The sequence below is a fragment of the Camarhynchus parvulus genome, chromosome 4A (genome assembly GCF_901933205.1).
Source record: "Camarhynchus parvulus chromosome 4A, STF_HiC, whole genome shotgun sequence".
In the NCBI taxonomy this organism is placed as follows: domain Eukaryota; kingdom Metazoa; phylum Chordata; class Aves; order Passeriformes; family Thraupidae; genus Camarhynchus; species Camarhynchus parvulus.
The window spans coordinates 3,799,996-3,826,494 of NC_044600.1; the positions used below are offsets into that span (position 1 = coordinate 3,799,996).

Below are 26,499 nucleotides of genomic sequence, written 5' to 3' on the forward strand. Positions count from 1 at the left end.
GCTCTTACAGTTCCATTAGTCCTGAAGTTTCACTGTCTCCATCCTTCAAACCTGAGCATCTTCTTAAAAAGAAGAATCTATTCTAACTTTTATATTGCACAAATGCAGAACACAGCAACAACCCCCCTCAATTTTCAATGTTTTAAATATCAATGCCTGTCTGATCTTAAAGGGAAGCTCAACATTTATGTCTTGTCTTGGTGATAAAGTTCATGAATATATAATGAGAGTGGAACAACTCTGCTACTGATTAAACGTCAAAAAAGGTTTTATTGTCAAATATATTGTAAATACAGAAGATATACAACAAAGAGCATTAATTGCAGATGGCTGTGTACAGCTTAAAAAATGCACGGCATTGAGACAGGAAATGCTGATTTTCAGTTTCAGCTATCAATTTTCATTTACCTTCAGAATGTTCCTTCAGTCAACTTGTACAGAGAGAATGAACCATAAAATGACCAAACTCAACTGAACTAAATACTCCCCATTCAAGGGCAGATGTTAGTCTATATCCTAGGCATACACAGCAGAATTACCCAAAATTCTGGATTTTATTAGAATTTGTCTAAACTTTTGTGCAGATTTACGAGAGATACAACGTGAAAATCTGCTGAGGGCAGAGGGAAGGCTGGAATAGCCATCCTCAGCTCAGAATGGGGTTTAACTGCCTGAGTAAATTTAAAAAATAAAAATTAAAAAAATATCTGGTCCGTAGCAGACTGCAGGTAAACACAAGTCAGCAGGATGCTGCTGCCAGGAGATGCCAGGAGAATGAGCTGCACACAATTCCAGGAGATCAGTGCCTGTACAATGGGAGGCATTCTCAGTCTCCATCCCTGCCACACTCCTGCCTGGAGCATGGCCTTGCCCTGGGCAGGGAGCAGGAGGATCTGAATCACCTGGAGAGGGGCCAGGGCAGCACAGGAGAGCTGAGCAGGGCTGAGGAGATCCTCAGTGTGAGCCCTGCAGAACAGCAGGTTGGTCACTGGAGGGAAGGGACAACAGGCAGGAGCTCACTGATTGTCTTCTCTAGATAAAGAACATGCTCAGTCATAAAGAGGAATAAATTGTTGTCTGCACCCACAGTGAACAGGACAAGATGCAGCAACCAAAGACTTTTAACAAGGAAGACTTAGGGAAACATTAGGAAAAATTACCATGATCAGAAGCCTATGGAATTTCTAAAATTAGCTGGACAACTGTCAGTCAGACATGAGGCTGGCAGAGTTGGAGTATGGTAAGGAAACAAGTCTGCAGGCACTGGGTTTGATAATCCTGAACACCACAAAGTGCAGCAAGAGACCAGAGCCAGAGTCAGAGCCATCCTGCAGGGTGGAACTGTCCTGAACCACCCTTCCACCTGAGCCATCCTGCAGGGTGGAACTGTCCTGAACCACCCTTCCACCTGAGCCATCCTGCAGGGTGAAATGTCCTGAACCACCCTTCCACCTGAGCCATCCTGCAGGGTGAAATGTCCTGAACCACCCTTCCACCTGAGCCAGGTGTGACCCACAGCCTGCAGGCACAGCCTGCAGTGCCCACCCACAGCAGCAGCACTGCCCTGCACTGTGGAACCTTCCTCTACACACAACTGGCCAATAAATGCATATTAGTTAGGTACCAGGTAGCATAACATTGGTTGGATTTCCAAAATAATAAAGCACTTGAAACTTGTATTAAAAGTCCAAGTGTTTTTCCTTTAGATTATGGACAAATTAGCAGCTTCAATTATACGGTGCCAGTAACATTTTCTTCTCCTTGACTTCTAAAAAATTAAGAGTAAGAATTTCATTTGAGGAAAAGATGTCACAGCCATGGAAATTAAAGCCTCTGGTGGATAAAGGTAAATTTACTCTTGGTCTGAGACAACATTGCTGGTCTTTCCTAATTGTAACTATAATGATCTGATAAACTGCTGCTCTTGTATACAGTCAAGGGTTGGGTTTTTTTAAAAGGAGCTAAAAACACAGACTACCCACCTGTATCTATTTTTAATTTGGTAATGACTGTACTTGCTAAAATTCTACCAAAATGTCACTCACAGCTTTGGATTCCAGCTTTTTTTAAACAGAATATGGAGCAGAAAGCATAACCTATTATGCAAAACTGTCAGATGCTTACTGTAAAATCACAGAAATAAATGCATAATCCTGATTTTCTCACAGATCAAAACTTCATTAAAGGAAAATAAAACTTGAATCTAAGTGCTGAAGAGAGCCAAGGTATTCTATAAAAAGTAGTAGGGCTCTGATCTATGTGTGTCCTGCTTACCCACACAGCCCCTGCTCCACAACTAAGGGATGCCTTGTACTCTGTGGGTGCAAGGAGAGGCAGAATTACTGGAGACCAGGGTGACTTCTGTCTCATCAAATTCACAGATCAGCCAGACATTTCAACAGCACCAACTGTTGCAAGGAAAACTGCTACCAAATCTCAGCTGCAGAAATGTCAGCTCAGGGCACGCCGCACAAATCTAGTGCTGAATCCTTAACTACAAACCCACGGCCTGAAAATTTTGGGGGGGATTAATGCTACTCCTTTCAGTAAGAAAATATTCCAAATAATCACACCACAAACATTTCTTGCCTCAAAAATAAATTAACTGTATGTTAGAGGACTTTTTAAAAAAAATCTGATTAAAATTGTCATTCATGAGGCTCCTGCTGTTGGCAGCTGTATCACTGTCAGTGACATCCTTTGGGGGGCTCTCAGCATGTGGCCCACATCAAAGGTAATATGCCAGTTTTCATCCTAACCTATATGTGCCTTAACAAGAACAGGAATGTTCCAGACTTTACAATGTAATTAAAATATTGAAGTACTTTCTATTGTCAAAATATCATTAACGTGAGACTGAAGTGGACTCACTACTGTTAACAAAGGGAACTATCACTAATACTTGCTTTTACTGGAATTCTTTACAGGATTCCTTACATCCTTACACCCTGCAATGGGAAATTAAACCAACAGAGTTTGAACATGTTACTTTGTGCAAAATGATCAGCAGATGAGATTTTGTGGAAACAAGAGTACGTACAAGGACCTGGGGAAAGGAAAAAAGTATCTGGCATATGGTATTTCCCTATCCTTGCACTGTGGAAATGCTGCAAATCCCTGGGCACTCCTGGCACCCACACTACCAGAGCTCTGCTGGTCACCCATGGATGCTGCCTGCTCCTGGCTCTGATTTTACTTTTTCCAAGGATGTTTCAACATAAAATTCAAGATGCATTTCAGAGGGGTAGAGCTGGATCATGCCCTTCCCCTCCCTTGCCTTCCTGACCCCAGGTGAGGTGCCTCCTCACCTTGTGACTGCAGGGACAACCCTCTCCACACCGTGTCCTTCAGCAGCCACAGGACCCTACTAAAACATCTCAGCTGCAATGCTTTTCCTTTTCAAGTGTGGGGCATCCAATCTGCCTTGCTCTTCATAAAATTTTATACAGAAAGTCCTAAATTTGGTGCGTTTCTGACCAGTATCAGTCCCCACAGTGCTGTGGAGCCCTGAGCCTTGCAGATGAACACGAGACCTTGTCTTAATGGGAACACTTTGGAGCCACCTGCTTTCCTTCTGCACATTGGTAGGGGCACAGATTTCAGCTACTACCAACAAAAACGAGAATTATAACCAAGGAAAAAATGTAGCCTTGGCTCCAGAGAGGCCAAAATGATTTATGACACCAAGACCTAGTAAAGACAGCAATACTCTGAAGGGACTGTGTGAGCTCAGCCCTCACTCACATCTTCTGTGCCCATTCCTAATCACTTCATTTACAACTGGAAAAGTGTTTTAACAGACAAAATTAATTATTTTGAATAATCCTTCTGAAATATGATGTGCATTTTAATTGTATGCACCCCATCATTAATTAAAGTTCTTTACCTTTTGGTGCATTCATTCAAAGATTGTGCCAGTGACAAAGCAACGACTGTAAGAAGATTGTTTACTAAAATTAAAAATACAGCCGAAGGGTTAATATACTCTTGTGATACAATTAAAGTAATGCTAAAATGTTTTCATTCGAGTTTTTACTAGACATTATTTTTCCACTCTTTAAAATCAATCTCTTTGTTCCAGGAACACATTTCCTGTCAATAAAATGAAAAATGATATAGATTTAGGAGGATAGTGGTCTCAGCGTAGCATCTCTCATATTATTATTCCAGTATCATCTGTTACAAAGTAAGACCAATTCCCACATCTAATTACAAACAGGATTTCAGAGTCATTAAACAAAATACATTTCCATTAGTGCTGCTGTAAGAAGATAGGGGGAAAAATGAAGATTAGTTCATGCTGCACCTCTGTTTTTCAAGCTTTGAAGATTTAGACCTCTGCACTCTGAGACTATAAATTTGTAAAGGATCTGAAAGGTGACAGACATGTGAAAGCTCTCAATTCTCCTCCGTTTAGCCATAGCATTTACATTTTGTCATTAGTTTATCTTTTGCTGCACTTAGTTCTGCCAGCAGATATGGCAAGAATCTGGAGAGGTTGTTTATGATCCCGCCATGTGCACCCAGGGGGATTTGGTTTGGTGGTAGGCAGGGTTTTTTAATAGATATGAATCTTTAATAGATATGAATCTATAGATTTGTTCCAGCAAAAGTTAGAAATCATAGTAAGGAATCCTGTCTTCATTAAAAAAAAAGGAACAACAGTATTTCCTCAGTATTCCAAGGGAAAAAGGAACAACAGTTCTTTGACTTCAAATAAAATAACAACCAAACTATACCAAGGAAACAGATTATGTGAGATGTTTAACTGCTGAAATAAACTTACAAGTGTATATATATTCTCCATTTGTAAACACTTAGCAGTATCTAATATCTAATTGTCATGATTCCATTTAAAATATGCCCTTGGGAATTACCCACTCAAAAAGCATTCACACAACCCAGAGCTTCACGAGTTAATACAACTTTTCTAAAAAGAACCCAATAAAAGGATAAAACCTAAATTTGGTTGATCTTTAAACCAGTTTACATATAGCTCAGGATGTTATAAACACAGTTAATTTCATCATGTGTAAGATAAGTATGAAAAAGAGAATTCCTCTCTCAGAAAAAGATGTCTCAGTTACAGAGAAGAGTTTTCAAAACTCTTCTGGACTTTTATCTCCTTTATTAGTTTTAAAACTAAAGCCAGAGCTGCTTCACATTTCTCAGATGGGTGTCAGTCAATCCAAATACATAAATATTAGCTGATGTGTCAACAATTATGTGTGAATCATTATCTACACTTACTATAAAGTATTTATGTTCAAATTTAAATGAATACTTTAAAAATACAGTTAAATTATTCACACGCATTCAATAGGTAACTGCTTAAGAATGTATTTAAAATGGGACATTAAGGTAAGTTTGCAGATAAAAAATTCATTTTTGCACTCAGTTAAAACTGAGCTTCACTAAAGCCCCCTGAAATTCTTGGTACTAAACCCTGCCAAATGGGGTAACACAGCACAAAATATCCACTGACACTCGCTCTCCAAAAAACCACAATTTGCCAAAGAAATAGATATCTGCATCTTATTTCCAAGCTTCCCACATGGAGACTGGGTTCTTGGGATAACTGAGGGAGCCCATTAGGGAGGAACAGGAGAGAAAACAGCACAGTGCAAACGAGGCACAACTGATCCAAACAAACAGCATTTCTCTTCCTGGTTAATGCTTGAGGAGTTGGATCTTAAAAATACAACAGCACATCCACCCCTTCCTCCAGGATTATCGGTGTCTGTCCCCATGGAGGCATCACTGACACCATCCACAGGGAATTCTCTGCTCCTGTCACTCCCCAGGCATGGATCTTTCCTGACAAGCAGCACTGGGGAAAGCTTTTTAAAGCCCCCATGTCACGAGAATGTTTGAGTTCCTTCACTCCACTTTCACTGAAAAAGCTCAAATAAACTTCACCATCACTTCCATGTGGGTTCAACAAAGTTCCATAAAAGCACAACTCCAAGGCTAAGCATGGAAGCACATCCTGAAATCACTAAGTGGCACCACGCCCTGAATCTCCTTTGGGTGTGATGTCCCTGGGTGAAACCTCCCTGTGCAGATCCTGTCCCCACAACAGGGGCCAAGCATCCCCTGTGTGCCTCCTCACCTTCCCACCTTCATCCTCACCATCACCAGCACTTGCACTACCCACAAAAATAGCACAGTCTCGATTTTTAGGATAAAATGTAACGTGTCTGCTCGGGCTGAAGTCAAGTCTGGTTTTTGGATGAGACAGCACAAAACCCAAAACATGTTAAATTCTCTCTTGCTTCAAGACTGCATATATCCCTCCTGGCCAAAGGACAATTTAAGAAAATTCGTAACTATTTCAGAAAATGCTTAACTCTCTGATCATGTAACACAAAAATACTTGCCTTAACAACAGGAAAAATTACTTCATGAAATCTACCTGGTACTCAAGGATTAAGAAAAACCTGTTCTCTGGTCCTGTCATTTTTACATTCTTATAATAAAATAACAGCCTTGGCATCCTGCTTTTTAGAGAAAAGACCTACCTCTTTTGACTTTTCAAGCACTTGAAAATTTTAAAAGAGAAAAACTAAAAAATGCTGACCGTGTAATAGCTGGGTATTCATGGTGGGTGGAGAACATGAAAGGTTACAATATGGATCTGTGCCTACGCGTTTCTTTTCAACTTGAGCAGCATCCTCCTGCTTCTGCTAACTCGGCAATCATACAGCTGACAGATTTCTGGGTTTTCTAAATAATGCATGGGATTTTCTTTTAACATGTCAGTGCAAAAGTATCAATTCTGCCCCTGTGTCGTTTGTGATGCTGATTTTCCTTGACAGCATTCCATTAAACCAATGAGTTTTTTCCCTCCTGATGGTTCCTTAAATATTCCTCCGAGTGATGTATTTGTGGTTTTTTAAACAGATTGTGAAGGATGTTTGCATTTGTGAGAAAACTGCATGGCAGGTACTGAAGGGAAAGAAGGATAAAAAGATAACACTTTTTTTTTTGCTACGAGAGAGCTTTTTTCCCTGATCCTCATATGCCAAAAGCTCGGGTGTTTTTCCTTTCTTTTCTGCCTAACTTAGCTCCTTGTCTGGAAATTAAGCAACAAGCCTCTACACACAGAATAACATTTTGACTTCCTAAGGAAATACCACTGAAACACTTAGTACTGTTTGATATCTCTCCTGGGAAAGCAAAACACATTTCTTAAATCATGCATGCTAACTCCAAAAGCCACCAGAAGGAAATACCTGCTTTATTCTCTGGTCTGAGGCTCTGCACACACAGCTCCTGTCACGACTGCCATGCTCTGATCCCTCCTGGCTCAGGCAGCGTGAGGGACATCCAGGTGGCATCACCCAGTCTCTGTTCTACCATCTATCCCATCTCACACTTGTGCACATCACCTGCTGCCATGCCATTAAAAAGAAAAGCTCAGATTTCAGCTAAGTTCCAGATCCCCCTAAGCAATGACATGTTAATTTCCAGAACACACTTCACCTGGTTTCAGCTCTGCACAACGATGAAGGAGCTCATCTTCCTCAACACCTCTGTGCAACCAGAGAGCTTTTGTTCTATTTATCTGGTTTCTACAGAACAACAGATCTGGGCTGGGGGTGAGCAGGAGTCAGCTCCAGCTGCTCCCTCCAGCCTTTCCCCACTTCCCAAGAGGAGCAGAAAGGCCACAACCACTCCTGGCAACCCTCAGGTGCCACCAGCAGAAAGCGTCCTCTCCAAGGACTCACCTGGAGGAGCCAAAGAAGGAGGAACAGATCACAAAAGACTTATGGTCACTGGGAATTTGAGATTCCAGAGGGATGGATTTCCTCCATATCCAGCCACTTTTGTCCCAAACGACCTGGTTCTCCAAATTCAGCCTTCCTGCCCAGATCCCACCCCAGGATGGAGAGGGACACTAAGCCCCAAGGAGGAGCCAGCCCAGGTCAGCTGGACTGTGGGGCCAGAGAGGCTCCAGTGCCACATTAGAGAGGAGATTTTCAACTGCCAGAGAAGTTTTGCTTCAACACTTCATATGATGAGTAGGAAGGTGCAAAAAAATCTCTTTCTCTTCTGCAGAGAGAGTGGAAGGAGGACATCAATGTTCAAATGTGTAACAGCATTCTTCACAGTATTGTGAACTAAAGCATTGCTTCAATTAAAAAAAAAATCTTCAAACTAAACTTTTCGGGGAATTTTTCCCCCTATATTTTCAGTTTTAACTCTTGCAGCATTTATTTTTACTAAGTTATTTAGAATATCCCAGTACCAAACTCCACCAGTACTGAGATTAAGGTGACATCATGAAAAGGAGGTAGGTAGGACCTGATGGCAAAATACCACCAGCTGGATTAGAAGCAGGAAAAGAAATGGCACATTTATCCCCCTGTCCCTCAGACACATGTGTAAGGTTCAATTCCACACCTGCAATTTGCTAGAGAACAATATAATATCTGAGGAATTAGTCACTGGCCATGTTAAATTGAGTTAAGAGTTCAGATTTTAAACTGACAGGACAAATTCTGCCTTCAGACAGAGAATTCTTAAAAGTTTCCATCATCATAATGATGCACAGAGGAAGAAACTGTAAAAGTGACAGGCTAGGCATCAGTAGGAAGCAAACCCAAAATTATTTCATACTTCACCAGGTACAGATGGGGATTGAGATGAATATGCCAAGACATCCTCAACACTTTTTTTTATTATACTAATGGCCTGTATATAATGGCACACTTGCAAAAAAATCTGGCAATAAAGCTTCAGGACTTAATACTGCTCAATTACATATTTAATTTAAAATCAACAACAGCAAAAAGAGAGTATTCTTCTCATCTATCAGACTGTGGGACGAGCAGGAAGGCACATATCCAAAAGTGAAATATTTAGTGGCATTGTAGGAAGTTAATGTGTAACACTGAGGTAAAAACCCAACTTAATTGTTGTAAGTAAAACTGCAACTCTAGGAGTCTTTGTTACTGTAAAAAGGAAAAAAAAAATCAAAGGAAGCAAAAGGTCCTCGGCTCTGTACAACCATATTTCTGATTTGACAGCTACAATTATAATCATTCAGACATCTATTTCCCACAAACTCTCCACAGCCATAACCTTTAGTGATTAATTATAAAGTTCCAGGAGCAATAGTACACAGACTAATTTCCTAAAACAATAAAACACAGAATTTCTCATTTGGAGCTAAATGAAACACGAACAGGTTGTTATTCATGCTGAAATCTAGATGCAGAGTCATGTTGCAGCCATTACAGAAGCTATTAAACACAACCTCAAATCAAAGAAACTGTAGGTCTCTCTCCTAAAATAAAATGTTTTTCTCACTTATGAGGCTTCTGACTCCTTTGCTCTGTTCCTTTCTACCTCTTTTTAGTAAAAAAAAAAAAACAAAAATCGATTTTCTTCTTCGTTTCACATCCTCATTTTATTTTTAATAGTCATTTAACCTGTAAGTCTAGAGCAAAGCAAACAGTTGGTGAAGGTTTCATGCACACAGAATTATCCTGGTGTTCCCTTCACAGCAGATCAAAGTTACAACCTGTGTTTAACTTCTAAACAAAATTCCCACTCTCTTCATGCCACACCAAGGAGTTTTCTGCAGTGAGTGTTTGATAATTGTTCACTTATTTTATTTGGTGAAATGCACCTTTTTCACTCTATTCACAGTGGTTTTCCATTTTTGACACATCCTGCTCAATGTAAATCTTTGTAATGTGACCCAGCAATAAAGGAGGAATCCACTCATTACAAAAATTATCCCAAAACTCAAGTTGCACATATTGGAAAGAGGGGAAATTGTGATTTTTAATAGGATCAGTACCAGTTCTTTCTGATAAGGACCTATTGCTCTGCAAGCAACACTGGCACTGAAGCCAGAAAATTTGCTCTTGGCAATTTTACTGTACCAGGCAATGAAAAGGGGAAAGAATTGAGAAAAGATCTGTATGGAACTGCCACCACACTCTTATTCTTGGGTCCCACTGTAACAAAAGTCAGTGGGAATTTTTCCAAATATTTAAATTGGCATTGAGCTGGTTGTAGAACTCACTGAATTGCTCAACCACAGAGAACTCCCTTGTGAACTGCACACCCTCGATGCACTGTCCAAAGGCTGATGTGACAGTCCCTAAAAAATTTCCTGTTCCATGTGGCACCTAAAATAATCACATCAATGTAGATTCTCCCCACATGAGGTACACAAATTTTGCCCTACCAGGCAACACACAAAACTTTGAGCATTCAAATTGAACTTTTGTACAGCAGCTTTTAAAACCCCCACACCAACCCTACATCTTTTCTGTATGAAGTTTCCTTACTTTTCTGTAGTAATTCCATCTTCAGTCCCTTTTCTTAGCAATCAGTGAACTTTCAGAATTCATTCTGAACTTTATACAAACTATTTTAGTTACAACCACTAAATAGGGTTTTTCAGTGCTTTTTTATCTGAATTCAATGTGCACTAATTGATTAGGGTCTGAGAGGTGGATCAGAAATACACACCCTACAGAACAGGAAGCTGGGGAAAGGTTTAATGCACGAGTTAGAAGCCAGATTTCTTCAAATACAGATGAGTACACAAAATTAGCAAAAGGCAATACCACTTTTGGAAAGACTGCTTTGTGCATAATTTGTCATGAATTCAAAGTTATTCCTTTAGAAAATGAGTCTAAGACCTCCCAGCTGCTGCTTTATTGGTCTAATAAATTACCATTTTGCTGGGAGGATGCACATGCAGCACAGCAGGCAGGCTCTGCCTCCAGAGCCTGGGAATGCCAAAGGGAGAGGGGGATGCCACGGGCATCACTGAGCCTCTCCTCCTGAATTGGCAATGGAAACCAACAAAATCTGCTCCCCAAGGGGCAGAGGTGCAGGATGCAATGAGAAGTGAGGCCAAGGGAAACCGCCCTTATTGTGAGAGGTACCAGAGACAAAATGGATCTGTCTCGTTCCAGGTTCCCTACACTGACCAAGTGAAAATCTCTTCTATTCACCTGGAAGGACATCAGAATAAACCAAGATTTCCTCTTCAAAGGATTCGTTTTGACTTCACCTTTGAACCCTGTTTTTGGGGAGCTGGGACAGGGGAAGCTTAGCTCAAACCTGTATTAATGTTTATATAGCTTGGGGAGCTTAGTTCAAACCTATATTAATGTTTATGTAGCACATGAACGTGTTCCATGCCAGGGCCTCCTGGCCAAGGTGACTCCAGCCCCAGCCAAGGATTATCACAAACCCCCTGCACAGCTGGGCTCTGCAAATACCCATCCAAGGAAAGAACAAAATGCAGAAAAGCCATAAATTGGTGATGGAGCATTCCCTGCCTTACCTTTCTCCAAAGACCTGTGGAACTCGGGAGTTCCCACAGCCTGGCCTTTTGGAAACTTTCCATCACTTACTGGAAAACTCCAGACAGTGTCAAAGCCAATGGAGAAATCTTTTGTTACTCCAGATGTATTTAGGGGGCCCTTTAAAAGCTCTGTGTCCAACCCTAATGATGATGATCCTTCACCAGTATTTTTCAAACAATTAGAAAAGTGAGCTCTTGGGAAAACTGGAGGAATATGAAGGAGTGAGAGCACTAATTTTGATTTAGCACTGGTAGGGCAAAGCTTACAAAATACAAGAGCCCAAGAATTTGAGACCCAGGTGCTGAGAGCTCCAGGGCACAGCATCCCTTACCTGCATTAGAATTGAGCTCTTCATTTTCTGACTCGGTTCCATTTTGACTCCCACTTCCATGCAGGCTGTTCATGGCCATAAGTTTCATTTTCTGCAGCTTCATAGCCTCTGCCATGGCAGCTGCTGTCAGACCTGAAAAATTTAAATAAACAATATGCAGTGTCAGATTGTACAATGTGGCACTGCAGGTGAACAGAACATTCCTTTTCAGTAAGAAAAAGTCACATAAATTCAATGGTCATTCTTAGTCCAGTAGAGTAATGCTATCCCTGAACACCATCTTTGTTTTAAAGTCAAGCCACTTCAATACACCATTCTAAGAATTTAAAAAAAAATCTTTCATGTTTATTTTTCTTTTTAACATGTAGAGCACAAAGAAATATTTATTTAATGGTATCCCTTTTGATTATACTTTTAAATATAATTTCCCGTCACTTTGATCACCTTGTCACTTTGATCACTTTCTGCTTGACTTATTTAGCTGCAACAAAATTTCCACATGCAGAGTAAGATACAGTATTCCTTAATTTCAACAGTTCAAAGCAAATTAACATGTAATACTACAGCATTCATTGTTCTATTAAGCATCCAAATATTTTTTGTCCTTTTGGGAATTTGATCGTTTGGATTAATATTATTGTAACATGAAAACATTACATTGGAAATGTGTAGAAAAACACAATTTGGATAATTACAGAATTAATCCCACTTTTAAGAGACCATTAAGACCAGCAGAAATTCCCAGAATTAAGGGAGATATTGGTAAAGGATTTTCAAATTACTAAAACACAATTAATTTCCAGTGGTAAAAGAGAAGAAGCAGAGTAACATCAGGTTACAGGTTACATAATTATAGTGATTTTAAAAAATTATTCAGATTCCCAGTTTCTCTTTTTCATAAGTGTGAAGTTTTTAAGTTTTACCATTTGGGCTTGGTCACTAAATAAAGAAACAAATTTTCTTCCAGACAGTACCAAATTACTTTTATTCTGGGCAAGATGTGATTGAAAATAATCTGAGGTTCCTGCAGGAAAATCCAAGAGATACAGGCACAAAGCCAAAAATATCTCTACAGGTACAATTGTTTATTCACTCAATTATGGATTAAATGGGTTTATTCTTCCCTTCAGTACAGCAGGACTTGCTTTTATTATTTGCTACCTAGTTCCACAAAATCACTGATTGCATTTATTAAAACCCATTATTTTTTTGGTGGTGGTGCCTGTTCTAGCAACCCACTAAAATATCATACATGCAACCAGAATTCAATAATCTGCCTCTGGAAAGCATTGCTTACTGAGAGATTTAGATACTGATTAAAGGGAAGGAATAATTTCCACACCTTATCCATAAATTACAACACTCCTTTAAATGCTGCTAACAGTCTGACATTCAGATTAGCTCTGCTGCTCCTCCAAAGGGCTGCACAAAGTTCTGATTATTTCAGAGAGATTTAACAAAGGAAGCAATCCAGGACTGCATGGAGAGGGACACCTTTCATCACACATGGATACAGCAATTTGGGCAAGTTCAGCAAAGATATTCTGATCATCACCAATATTTTTGTCTTTTGGGTTATTTAATGCAGCCCTCACTTCACACAAAACACCACTACGCTGTAATTTTTTTTCAACACCCTTTAAAGTTCTTTTACAAATGCTACAGGTTGTTCATCAAGAAGATTTAAAATCCTGATGTTTAAACTCCTGTTTTTATCTCAGACATTCTCACTTAATCCATCACAGAATACATCTTCAATGATAAAACTCTCCACACACTTTCTGGAGAAGATGAAATAGTCTGCAAACTTTTTCACCTTTTTTTTTTCTTAGGGAAAGGAAGTGGGGTTGTTCTTTGAGTGAGTTTTACATTATTTTCAGGAAGTAAAAAAAAATTAAGCATCATCACAGTTCTGAGGAATTTACTGTTTTCAAGATTTCCAGGCACCTTTTCACTTTCTATTTTTACTCCATTTGCAAAGAATGCACATACATTTTAATGGTTACAAAAATATAGTGTTGGAACACAAAGTGTTTTATTCCAACATTTTATCATTTGCATGTACCCAGGGATGCACTGATAAACCAATATCCCAGTGTTTTTCACCAGGCTCTGTATTTATACAGGTTCTTGATATAGATTGGAAGCCATGAAATTTAATTAAATATGTAGAACGGTAAAGAAACTATTTATAAGGAGGTAAATAGGGAATGGAAGAAAATTCAGATCTTTAGCAAAATGTTCAGAGAAACAACAGGAGAAAAGAATTATCCAGGGCACTGTGTAAAAAAAAAAAAAAAAAAAAAAAAAAGAAAAATTCCCCCAAATTTTCCACTGAAGAGTTGTACCAGAAGTGTAATGAAGGCAGAAAGGTAGCATGGAACAAACAGAAAGTAATAAACACAGTCCCCAAATCACCACGATGCGGCCTGCAGAAATTCAAGGTAATTATTGTCAGGCATTTCTGAGCGCCCTAACCAGACACAGCTGCCATAAGGACACCAGCCAAGAAACAGTGATGGATCAGAAAACTCTGCTGTGCCATCTGCCACACCAAAGTCACTCCACTCCAGCAGCTGAAGTTTCAAGAGTAAAACACAGCCCCAGTGCAGAGAGCACCAAGGTCCTGCACAGCCAGGCACAAGGCTGAAAACAGAGCTGAGATTATCCCTAAAGTCTGTCTGCAAAGTCTTTATTCCCTCACTCACTTACTCCTCCCCAGTCTATATAATTTCTAGAACTGAAAGTCAAATACTTTGTGTGAGGCACTTTAAAAACAATGTAGTAATTCTTCAGCATCTCTGAGACACAATAAAACTGAGGCTAAAGCAAATGGGTTCAGCAGAAAGGGGGTGCTGCTGATTGAAATGATTCAGAAAACAAACCAGGCAGCACTGGCACAATGTTCAATTAGGTACCAGCATGGATAATGTTACTGGAGGTATTATTTAACTTAACTACTAATAAAACTCCTTTCCATAATTGACTCAGCTTGGGCTAGCTGTGGAGAAGGGGGCTGTTCTTTGACTGACTTATCTAAGGATCTACAAAGAACTGAAGAATCATTTCCATCCTCTTGGATGAATCCTTATCAGCAGCAGAATCTCACTTAGAGCACCTCACTTTGAAAAATACCCTGGGAACTGCTCTAGCATTTACATTTGTCCCTCTACTTCCCCTAAACAAACCAAAAAAGGATTGCTAGGAAAACCCACGTGCTGGATTACACACTTCAAAGCTTCTGGCTTTTCCTGCCCATTTACACTTTAAATTCTCCTTTCTTCAGTTAAATTCTGCCAGCTGTGATCAGTCAGGGAACGCCCAGGAAATAAACTGTGGACATTTGTTGTCAAACAGGGACATCCCACACAGCACCACAGCACAGGAGAGGTCTGGCACAGTCAGGATGGTTCCTGGCAAGGCTGCCCACAGCCCCCCAGTATCCCCAGTAACCTGGGCTGGCAGGAGCAGCTCCTGGTGGGATCTCTGAGACAGACATGGCACTGGGAGCTGCGTTCTGTGCACAGGGACCCGATCCCAACTGCTCAGGAGCTCCTGGTGGGCACGGCAGAACCTCCAGCTGCCATCTGTGATCTGCTTTTTGTGAGCCCAGCTCAGCCAGGACACTGCACCCTCCCTCTGGCAAATTCTGCTGCACAGTACAGGGATTTATATAATAAATAACCAAATATTTACCAAAATAACCCTTCGAGGATGCACAAACCAACACTTCATGGCACAGGCGGCATTGGAGGAAAATTCTGCAGTTGTATTCTGGAGAGACAGATCAGGTGTAAGAACCAAACCATTTCCAAAATGAAATTTGGATCCAAGTTTTTCTGGATCCAAACTAGGGCTGTTCCCAGCTGGCTCCACAGGGAATTGCACTGCCCTGGGCAGACCCCAGTGCTTGGGGTGCTGGAGATGAGCCCTTGGCTGCTCTGCACCCCCTGAGCACATCCTCAGCTCCTACAGCCAGGGGACCTGCAGCACCCCAGAGCCCAGAGAGGCTCCTCCAGCCCAGCAGGTCATTAATTGTTTACTCTCATATCCCCATCACAGACTCCTGGAGGTCATTCCTCAGTGAATTCCTTCAGGAGAAGCAGCATTTTCCCTGCACGGCCCAAAGTCACAGCCCAGGTTGCTGCTGTGTCCCACCACAGGGCAGTGCTGAGCCACCCCCAGCTCCAGGGGGCAGGGGACAGTGTCCCTTGCCCCCAGTAATGTCACAATTTATTCCTTAGCAAATACTTCCTGGTGTTTGGGTAAGAATCCAAAACTCAACTACATTCTGCTGTTGTCTTGGGTGCAACATTTAAGCACTGCCCAGTCACTGAAAATTGGATTTTGATGGCAAATACAAGGGCTCTGAGCTTTTCAGGTGACCCCAAGTGTCTGCTAATCTCATACTCCAGCTACAGCTATTTTTTTCCAGTTTCCTGATTAGTCAGACTGCGCCTCTCCTTCATATTAGTTTGAAAGCTTTTCTGTCAAAACTGTGAACAAGTAAATTAACTAAAGGAGAACTATGAGTAATCAAATCCTGAGGTTTGCAATTAATTAAATGAAATGGTGAGTCAGTGAACTGAAAAATGGTTTTATATTAAAACAAAACATTTAATTAAATTAACAGTCAACACATTGCAATTAATAATATTCAGAAGGAAAAATGAAACCCAGTTTAGCTGTGCCATATTATTTCAGCATAACAGTCAAGCATTGTGCACTGGCTTGTTTATTATTTGCATTCAAAGCTGCTATGGGTCAAGCATGCTGTGCTAAAAGAGCAATGATAAAATATCTGGTACTATGAAATGTCAGTATGAGAGACCATATTGCCAACAGTGAAAACAATCCTGAAACCTCCAACAAATTAGGCTTTCCAAGACTGAAAAGGAACACTCACTTTAATTAAAATTAATAAGGGAATACATATAATATGCTTTACATTTTCAGAATGCCTGCAAAATTTTATTAATTAATTAATTTTCAAAATCAGGCTGGGATGTGAAGGCTTCTCCAGCTGAAATGAATCATCCCTGCTTAGTGATAAATAGGGAGGCAAACCCCAGCACTACACAAAGGACAATGAAACTGAATTCTTGGATAAGAACAGTAAAATGCCCAAAGCCTTAAAGCAGTTTGGAGATGGATCCAAACTCCTGAGTCCTGTTCCTGCAGATGTTTTTCATGTTTGTGAACAGACTCAAACAGCAGCAGCAGGCAGGTTTAGCTCCAGTGCGTGTCCTGTTTCCAGTGGTCAGTGAAGGTACCCTGGCTGCCACCTGGGAATGGGCACAGAAATCCCTCAGTGTGCATCATCTGAGAGCCCAAGGCTGGAACCAGTGAGTAACTGGTGAGTAACTGGGCACTGCAGGCTGGGCATGGATTTTGGAGAGCTCTGTGGTGGGCTGGGCTGTGGGAGCATCACCCCAGAGCCAGGAGGGCACCCAGAGCCCAGGCTGAAATCCAGGACACCCCTCTGAGCCCGCCCAGCTGAAAGGCAGCCAAGAGCCAAGAAATGCATCACAACACTGGAGCTGTTCTTACACCTGCAGCCAGTTGCTCTGATATTACAATCATAGCTCAAAAATATATTCTTGCTCGTTTTGCAACAGAAAAACTGACAAATGACAGCAGGAACTGGTTTTTTGAGGAGAACATTTGAAATTCTGCATTTATCATGCTGCATGATCAAAGCAAAAGAGAAAATGAAGACTCCTTGATTTATCTTCACAGGGCTTGGAGCAACCTGGTCCAGGGGAAGGTGTCCCTGCCCATGGTAGGGGGTGGAATGAGATGATCTTTAAGGTCTCTTCCAACACAAACCAATCTGGGATTCTTGGATTCTCTAACCAGTTAATAAAAACTGAGAAACTACTTTAGATGATCCTTATCAAAACATTTCAGACAATACTTAAAAATGTTGAGTGGCCTAACATTTTTAAATACCACCACTTCAAAATGTCAAAAACATTATACTATGGCAAAAGAATCCTACTGAGGGGGGAAAAAAATCCAAACAAGTATTACTCATATTTATCAGGAATTGTGAGAAATTCATCTTTCACAGAGAAGCTCCAGTCATCTTGAAAATGTCACAGTCTTTTCTGGAGGGACTTGATGCCCTGCTTTTGTGCATTCCCTAAATATTCCCCAGGTAACTTCCCCTTGTGCAGCTGCTGGATGGGGACAGACCCACGGACAGATCTCTTCATCCCACACAGGTCAATGGATGCTCCATCACCACCCAGGCAGTGGTGCTGGGGAAAACACTGATAATGTCATTTAAAGACTTTGCCAAATGCTCAAGGGATCAGAATTAGCACTGCACAAATGTTTCTGAGTTTCTGACATTGCTTCATTTTGCAATCCTGGTAATTTCTGTTTAACATGGTGTGCTTGCTCACCCCACTTTAAAATACAATTTCATGCAAAAGTTCACATGAGCACAAACAAGATTAAAACCTCCAAACATCAAAACATCCCTGCTACTCTGTGGAACAATTCACAGAAGCAACAGGTTGTCACTCTCTAATTTCACACATATTTAGACAGTAGCAAGAGCCCTGATTCTTACAAAATCTGGGAGTCTGCTTTAAACATGAGAAGTGTTCCAGATACTTTCATCCCGTATCTGTCTCTATTATTTAAGCTTCTCACCCCACTCATAACCTCTGTCCTGATCTTATCCTCCCTGACATCCATCTGAAAGACTGGAAACATTTTTAATGTGAACATTTTCCATCAAGTACCTGGGATATTTCAAATCCTCCATCCACATGAGGAGATGATGACCCAAGAGCTGTCAGATTTCCCCTCTAGACCCAAGGGGCTCAGTTAGAAGCACACAGACATTTTAATCCCAAATTTGTGCCCAGATCTGTAAGATGAGCACTCCTGTTCAAGCTGATGCACAGCAAACCCAGCTGTGTATTTCACAGTTGACTTCCTATCCAAAAAGGCACCTGCATCCCATGTGAAACCAAACTGCAGCTTCCCCTCTTGGAGGGAAATGGGAAAATCACAACTTCAAAAAGCACTGAGAGGGTTACATTGGTTTTTTTTTTCCATAATTCTTACAGTGGGTCTCATGAGAATTGATTAATTTTGTGACATTTTCTGCTCTTTTTTACAATCACTGTCATGAGAATGATTTGTCAAGGCTCTAATGCGTAATACTTTTAGTATTCTGCACTACTGTGACCTTTACCTTCTTCTGTATATTTGATTGACTGACCACCCCACTTTGGATGTGCAGCTTTCAGAAGATGGAAGCACACACCAGACACAGCAGCCACTGAATTATCACTGAAAAACCACAACCCCTTGATAACTTTTACATTCCTCAGGGCAGACCTGATGCAATTTTAGTCGTGTCATTGAAACTTCTTGACACAAAATGGGAATTTACAAAATGGAATGTATTTAAGCACTGTTTTCAAACATTAAGAGAGTGATAAATTTATGCATAAGGACTGATTTCACTAAGTTAAATTAACGCTCATAATCACCCAAACTCTCAAACTATCTGCTTATGGTTTCATAATGCTGTCACAAACTAAAGACTGCAATTCTATGAGATAAAGACTTAAAAAATTAAAAATGAAAACAGAAATGTGTTAAATTACCTCCCTGAGAGCAACACAAAATAAATTCCATTTACAGGAAAAAAAATACTAACTCCAAAATGCTAAGCATTCAGAAGTCACAGGAAAGAATGGGGTTACCAACAGCATCTGCTTCTGACTGGAGGACCACAGAAGTCTGCCATGGTGCATGTGCTGCCATGTGAAATCAGAATTTGCTGTTGCTTCTTTTTTTCTCCCCATTTATTCCTTTCCCATTACATCAGTTTCTGTGAGCTTCAAGCACCTGTCCATAAGCAGTAATGAGAGAAGGGAAATGGCAGAAGTTTTTGGAAGTGCTTTCAGCTAAGTACCAAAGTCTGAAAGCTTATCTGGAGCTGGCACAAATCTCTTGAGTTTGTAAAATTAATTGGGCTGGAAGGTCTTCTGGGAATAAGGATATCTTTGTGAGTGATTTCAAGCTACTTCCTACTTGTGACAGGAAAACACCACACAAATATTTGTTTTGTATCAGATGACACATGGCAGCTACACCCCAGCTGTCTCAATCCACACTTTTAAAATGGTGCATTTCAAGGATTTTAAGTGAGTTCCATAAATTCATCATATTAAAATATTTCACAAAAAACTTCAACACACTGCCAGGATCAGCACTGCTGGTGGAGACTGGATTATTAAAGTATGGTTTGCAAATCTGTAGAATCATCCCCTACATGCTGCTGCTTCCACATGAGCCATTTTCTGGACTCTGCCAGAACAGAAATGGAATGCTCTGATCACACACAACTCTTGGTTACTTAAGGCTGAGAAATCTGTGGCCAGTTCATAAAACCCACAAAAATATTATGCTTATTTGAAGCACAATAATCTAAGCAATGAAAAGAGAGAGCCCAGACACTCCTCTCCAAATGGTATTTAATTAGCACAACCTCAAAAGATTCAAGTTTGAAAGCAGCATCTCCTAGGAACAGAAATTCCAGGAATGCTCTTCTGAGACCTATAACCACTCTGCAATTCAGGCTGTTGAATTAAAGCAAAATATTCATGCTTTAAGATCATTTGAAAACCCACAACTTACAGTGAAAAATATTTGGGGATAGCATTAGGGGATCTCCAGCTTCAAGCAGAACCTATCACATTTACACTTACTGGAAAATCAGACAAAATATGTAGAATGTAGTGCACAAATGCAATTTTCCTGGAATAGCCAACCCCCAGATGAATATTCCATTAATTGCTCAATGTAAAATAAAATAACATCTGGGGGAGCAGGGACCTCTATCCCTTCAAATAAGGACTCCACCCACTGCCATAATATGATGTCTTTATACACTTTTGGCTCAACAACCCTGTTGGGTTTCTGGTTTGTTTTCCATTTCAGGGAGTGAAAAACCACATTCCCCTAGAGCAGCCACAGCCTGATCACCACACAGAGCTCAGAAATGCAGATTTGCCACCAAATCCCTTCCAGCAGTGCTGGCTGTGGCAAGAAGGACCCCGTGGTACCCTGGCACTCAGGGTGAGAACCACGGGGTTCTCCTCTGGAAGAAGGAAATGAGATGTTCTGGATGAGTTCCTTGCAGTTCCAGCAGGGTCTGGACACTCCAAAGGACAAAAATCCTGAGGAAGGACAAGCTCCATGCACTGCTCCAGCCTGCACAGCAAATTCCTGTGGCAGGAGCTGCGCTGGTGCTCCGGGCTCCTGTGCGTGGTGATGGATTTGTGCAGTCCCAAAGTGCACAGGGAAAATGAGGAGGCTGCCCAAGGGCTGCAGAGCCAGGCTGAACTCCAGGGAATGGTCAGAGCACAGGTAAAGAAACAAAAGAGCCCTGTTTTCCTCTGGGGCAGGAATGAATGACTATTGATCCCTCAGCCACAGCGTGAGGAATGTGAGTACAGAGGAGTGGGTACCTTTACTTTCTTCAGCTTTTTTTTTTTACTTCTGATCATTCTCTGTTTTTAAGTTACCTTCCTCCAGCTTTGCTGAAGCTTATTCATGCACATTTACTTGCACAAATAACACAGGAGACAAGTAATTTAGTCCCAATAGGTTAATATCACCTTTGTTTATGAAGTTATGCCAGAATAGCTATTTCCATTTTACGCTGTGCAAGGTAAAGAACATTTTTCAAAGCTGAGACACTGACTGGAAGCTTATTTTCTTGTTCCAGGTGGTGAATAAAAATAACACGTAGAAGATGAACTACACCATTTTTAAAATCTTAAAGGATGTGTCTCTACTCATTGGTCAAGCTGAATTAACTTCCAGCCTCCAAGCCAAATGCAGGCTCGAGGAGGAGAGGAATAATTTAGTTACTGAATTGAAACACTGAGTAATCTAAAATTATGCAAATATTCTCTTTGCCCTTGCAAATCTTTACACAGGAACTCTACTGGTCTTTACTCCTGAGTTTGCACCAGTATAGCAGTTTCATTTCTTCTAGAACTATGGCAACAAACATTTTTAGCTCAGGTTTTGTGCAATTATTTCAGTAGTCAAAGTATGTTCATATTTTAAAATAGATTCTCAGGATTTTTAAAATTGAAATGAAATAAATTTACTTTAAAAATAAAACTGAATTTAATATAAATGATGTCCAAGATGTACTGAGATATTTTTATTAAACTCAGAAAAATACTGCAGGTATCTTTCATCCTGCTTTTCCAGAATTCTAAATTATATAACTAACCCCTTGCAAGCATTCCTTTTACAACTATTGTACTCTGCAGTCCTCAGCCATTTCTCAATATTAATACTGTACTTTTTGCAGCTGTTTAGAGCTGAGAGTTTTAAATCTACTTTAAGGCATTTCCCACATTGCTAAATTCATTATTATAAAGTTATCTAGGTAATATTCCAGTGTATTCCCAGTAAGCATTTAACTCTGGTTTTAGAAGCTTAACATGCAAAACATCTGTCAATTCTGAAGTTTATTAAAAAGACAAATACTGCTTCTTCTATAGTTATTCCTTTTAAATAAATCTTTGCAGTATTTATCTACTATATCCTTTAATTGACATTTCCCTAACAGCAGCACTACATTGATAAGAATAGAACTAACAGACATTTATCAATTAGTATCTGAGCAGCTCAGTATGCTAAATAGAAATCCTAACTGTAACTTTATTCCCCTGCATATGTTTAGGAACTGATGTATTTAAGAAAATCTACTCACTTCCCTTGGGCTGGATGTGACACAGACTCCCCTAATGTGAAGGAACTTAAAGATGACCAAGAAACTTATTTATATTCGCTTCAGCAAATAAATAATTTGTCCTTACTTCTTTCAAAAAGCCACCACCAACTGCTCATACTTGAGGAGAAAATTAACCCCTTTACTGATTAATCACTAGGCAGCTTTGACTGGTGAAGAGAAAACTGTGTTACAAATGAACAGCTACCTGTTATCAAATTACAAGGCATTTCCATCAAAGAACCCAAAAATGCAGCACAGTGACCAGCTAACCTGTTTCCACTGACCTGGGGGGGATTTTTCCAGTTAACAGCTTCTGAAGAATGCTGCCTTTTGATTCTTGTCTCTGACACAAAAATGATTGTCCCATTTAGCCACTGCTCTATCACATACATCAGAGAATCCTATTTACTCACACGCTACTGGAACATTAAAACACAATACTGTCATTGTCTCTGGAAGAAAATTCTAAAGATTGACTTTTTTCCTTTTTTTTTTTTTTTTTTTTGGTACAGGGAGTAAGATCAAAAGCTAACTTTAATAGATGTTTGACTAAGGTCACACTCCTAGGAAATGGAACACTGAAGATGAAAGAGAACAAATAGATTTGGGTTTTGATCTCAGCCAAATGCATTTGGCATTGTTTAGCTTTTATAAAAGACTTCAACTTTAGGCCCTATCCGACTAAAATGAATTGGTTGAAGGTTTCAAGAGTTTGGTAAGACTTTAACATGTTCCAACATTTGGAAAAACATCTGAAGTATCTGACCAGACTTTTTTCTTACTGGAATGACGTCAGGGTAATTCTAAATACCTAACTTGTTGTTAAGGCTAGATGTGTATAAACAATTTTAAGAATATATTTTCCTAATTTTAGGCCAATTTAAGAATTACCATCTACTGGTGCTGTACAATCAGGACCACTGGTACTTCTAGCAAGAAATTACAGGGGAAAGTGCAGAGCACTGAGAAAAGGTATTGGAATACTCAGTCAAAAGAAGCAACTGTGTCCCTAACCAAGAGTGCAGATCAGATCCTTTCCCAAATTATTTCTTGGGGACACACATCTGTAATCTAAATAGAAGAAAGAGAGGAATGGATTACAATCTACAAAGTATTACTTTCAAATTTGTCAGCAATAATGGTGTTTGCTAACTGAAGACAACTTGCTTAATTAAGGAAAAAGATGAGATAACACTCATTAAAGCAAAATGCTTAAATCATTACTATTGCTTGAAAAAATTAATTATCATTAGCCACCAGAAGAACTGCAGAAACCTCTAAACCACTTGGTGGGCTACAAACTTTCCAAAGGAGTTCCATGAGCCCTGATAAAAAAATCAGTGATGGCAGGAAATGCCCCAAGCCCAGAGCTCAAAACCTCAGTTTTAGCATTTTGATGAAAATAAATGATTTACATCACAAATTACATTACAATAAAAATTTCTGCATCTGAGTTATGCAAACATTTGTCCTTAGAAGCCCTACAGACATTATATAAAGGGAAGAATTTTCTGCTCTTACTTTCAAATTATTCTATCATGTATTACAGCAGTGATAAGGAGCTGATAAAACAGCTGAGATATTTCTAAAGACACCGAGCCAGGTATTTATCATCATGAAAGGAGACACATCTCACCAGAAGCCCTAAAAGTAAATTAGGGAAGGAAGAGGTGATTCCCCCACACTTCTGTCACTGCCTTTCTCCAGGGCCACTTAAAATCCACCCAAAGGCACCTCGGCCGTTTGCTCTCCAACCTCCAGCCACAAATTCAACCACACCAGGGCTCTTTCCTTCTTTATACTCTTCAGCTCTTAAAAAGGGAAAATATCCCAGACTTTCCCCTCTTTTGTTTTAGAAGGACATGGCCTATTACACCTTTTGCTGTTATTTATGACTTTCTGCACCACATTTCTGCTGCTGAGGCAAGAAGTGATTTGCTGAGCCCACCTGGACACTGAGAGCTCTGCAGGGCAGAAACCCCACTCAGCTGAGCTCTGCCCCTCCCAGGCACAGAACACCTGCACCCAGCAGCATCTCAGCTCTGGCACTCTCAGATATTACAAATATTCACCTCCCTTGAGTCACTAAACCCACCTGCAGGACCTCGTCACACATCACAAATAAACCTGGTTTGTTCCTCGGCACCTCAGCTCACCAACACCAAAAATGACACCCTCATCTTCAGATCCCAGCCAGCACTGACCCACACCACTGCAAACCTTAGTTTGTAACCTTAGGGTTAGTGACTGACAGAAAAATAATACAGATCTAAGAAGACAACTCCACACCAACACAGAAGAGCTGTTCATCAGTGTTAAATACCTTGTTTTCAAGGACAGAAAACAAGGATGGGAGCAAGCTGGATATTAGCTTTGGTGTAAATCTAATTTTAGATAAGCTGCTATCCACCCCACATGGAGGGGGTTGTATTATATATATGTATATATAATTAAGTAAATATATTCTTCCCCTCTTAACAGTTTGATGATCAACACCCAATCCTGTGGAATTCCTGTTTCTCCTCAGTTTTATTTCTCCAGGCATTGAAAATGTTTGATTCTTCTTGAAGTCAGGAATATTTTCACTTCTCTACCCTTAAGACGTGAAGCCCACGAAATTTCAATAAAAACTTCCTTTGTTTTAGCAGCTGAACATTTGCTATTCTGTATATCCCTCGAAGGACACAAAACCCTACAACATTAATTATACAGCACATTTGGGCATCACCAAAACAGGTCTTGGTCTCATCCATTTCACTGTCCAGCAGCACAAATCTGCATTTTATTTTTACATACTTCCCAAATAAAATTAAGCTTATCTGTCTAAAGATTAAACTGTGGGATTTGTGGTTACTGGCATTTCCAAAGAAAGAAGCTCAAAAAAAATGTGCTAAAGGACAGAAAAAAAATTGTTATCAAACCAATTAGTAGAATGCTATACAAGTTATTCAGATGTTTGGTAAATGAAGATATAGCTTCAGTCTTCCAACTGTTCTGCTGGTAGGCTCAAGTTTCAAAATATTGTGCTTCTTAAACAATGAAATGAATAAATGCTTCATAATCTTTTGTGTCTGGTTCTGTGCAAGAAAAGGAATTTTTAAAAAACAAGAGTGTATTTATGGATAAAAATCAACTTCTATCAAATAAAAACCCAAAGACTACAAAGCAAAAATCAGAGCAAAATAGTGCTTGATTAATTTGGTTCTTAGTAGGAATATAAAAGGACCAGCCTGTGGAGGATATCATAAGACTGATTTATATTACAAACCCTGAACTATTGAGGTATATGCTTATATATCACATTTTATAAGAGGCATCATGGGATCACACCATCTGGTACAGAGACATCAATAACTGCACCTTTTAAAAAATAACAGCCAGAGACCGAAAATGATCACGGCGAGGTTTTCTTTTGTTTTCTTTTTATCTATGGAAATTTCCCAGTGAAAAACAGGAGCACAGGAAGGTGCAGCAGGAGCAAAGCCCAGCCCTGGAGGGGCACAGGGGTCTCGGGGTCCCCACTCCCCCAGACCCTGCAGCCACATTTACTGAGGACATTGTTGTTTTACTCTTGTCTGGATGATTAAATATTTCTGTCCTTGAACAAAAATATTTAGTCTCCAGTTTTAAGTGCAGAAAACAAACCCACAGCAGGAAATGAGTTATTCTTCCCTTCCTGAAAGAACTGGTAATCTGATGAGCATACCACCACCAGTGATGGGATGAAATGGTGTTTTAAATTGTAGAAATAACAAATCTATTATGAATAATTCCTACCAGAAACCTTGGAAACTGGACAGCCTACTGCCAGTTCTTGTTTTATGCAGTGGAAACAGAAAATTAAGAAGTAGATCTGTATAAGTGGATTTCTACTGGATTTACTCACAACTTCCAGTTTCACTCACAAGTGCATTAAGTGTTTTAGATTCTTGTCTTTCCTTTTTGGCCAAAGTGAACAGGAGGCAAAGATGCAAAGATGGGCTGTCCCCTGACACATTAGGATTAATTATGAGGAAAAGTAAATGAGAACTATTTCATCTTCA

At 40.0% G+C, this 26,499-nt stretch overlaps 1 protein-coding gene across 3 annotated transcripts in view; it reads right to left on the reverse strand.

Moving 5' to 3' along the window:
* Positions 1 to 26,499, reverse strand: part of DACH2 (dachshund family transcription factor 2) — a 242,103-nt gene that overhangs the window by 73,055 nt on the left and 142,549 nt on the right. For all 3 annotated transcript variants that reach the window (XM_030967999.1, XM_030968000.1, XM_030967998.1), the window contains exon 3: positions 11,671 to 11,802. In XM_030967999.1, the coding sequence (XP_030823859.1) occupies positions 11,671 to 11,802 (132 nt within the window). The remainder of the gene's footprint in view (positions 1 to 11,670; positions 11,803 to 26,499) is intronic.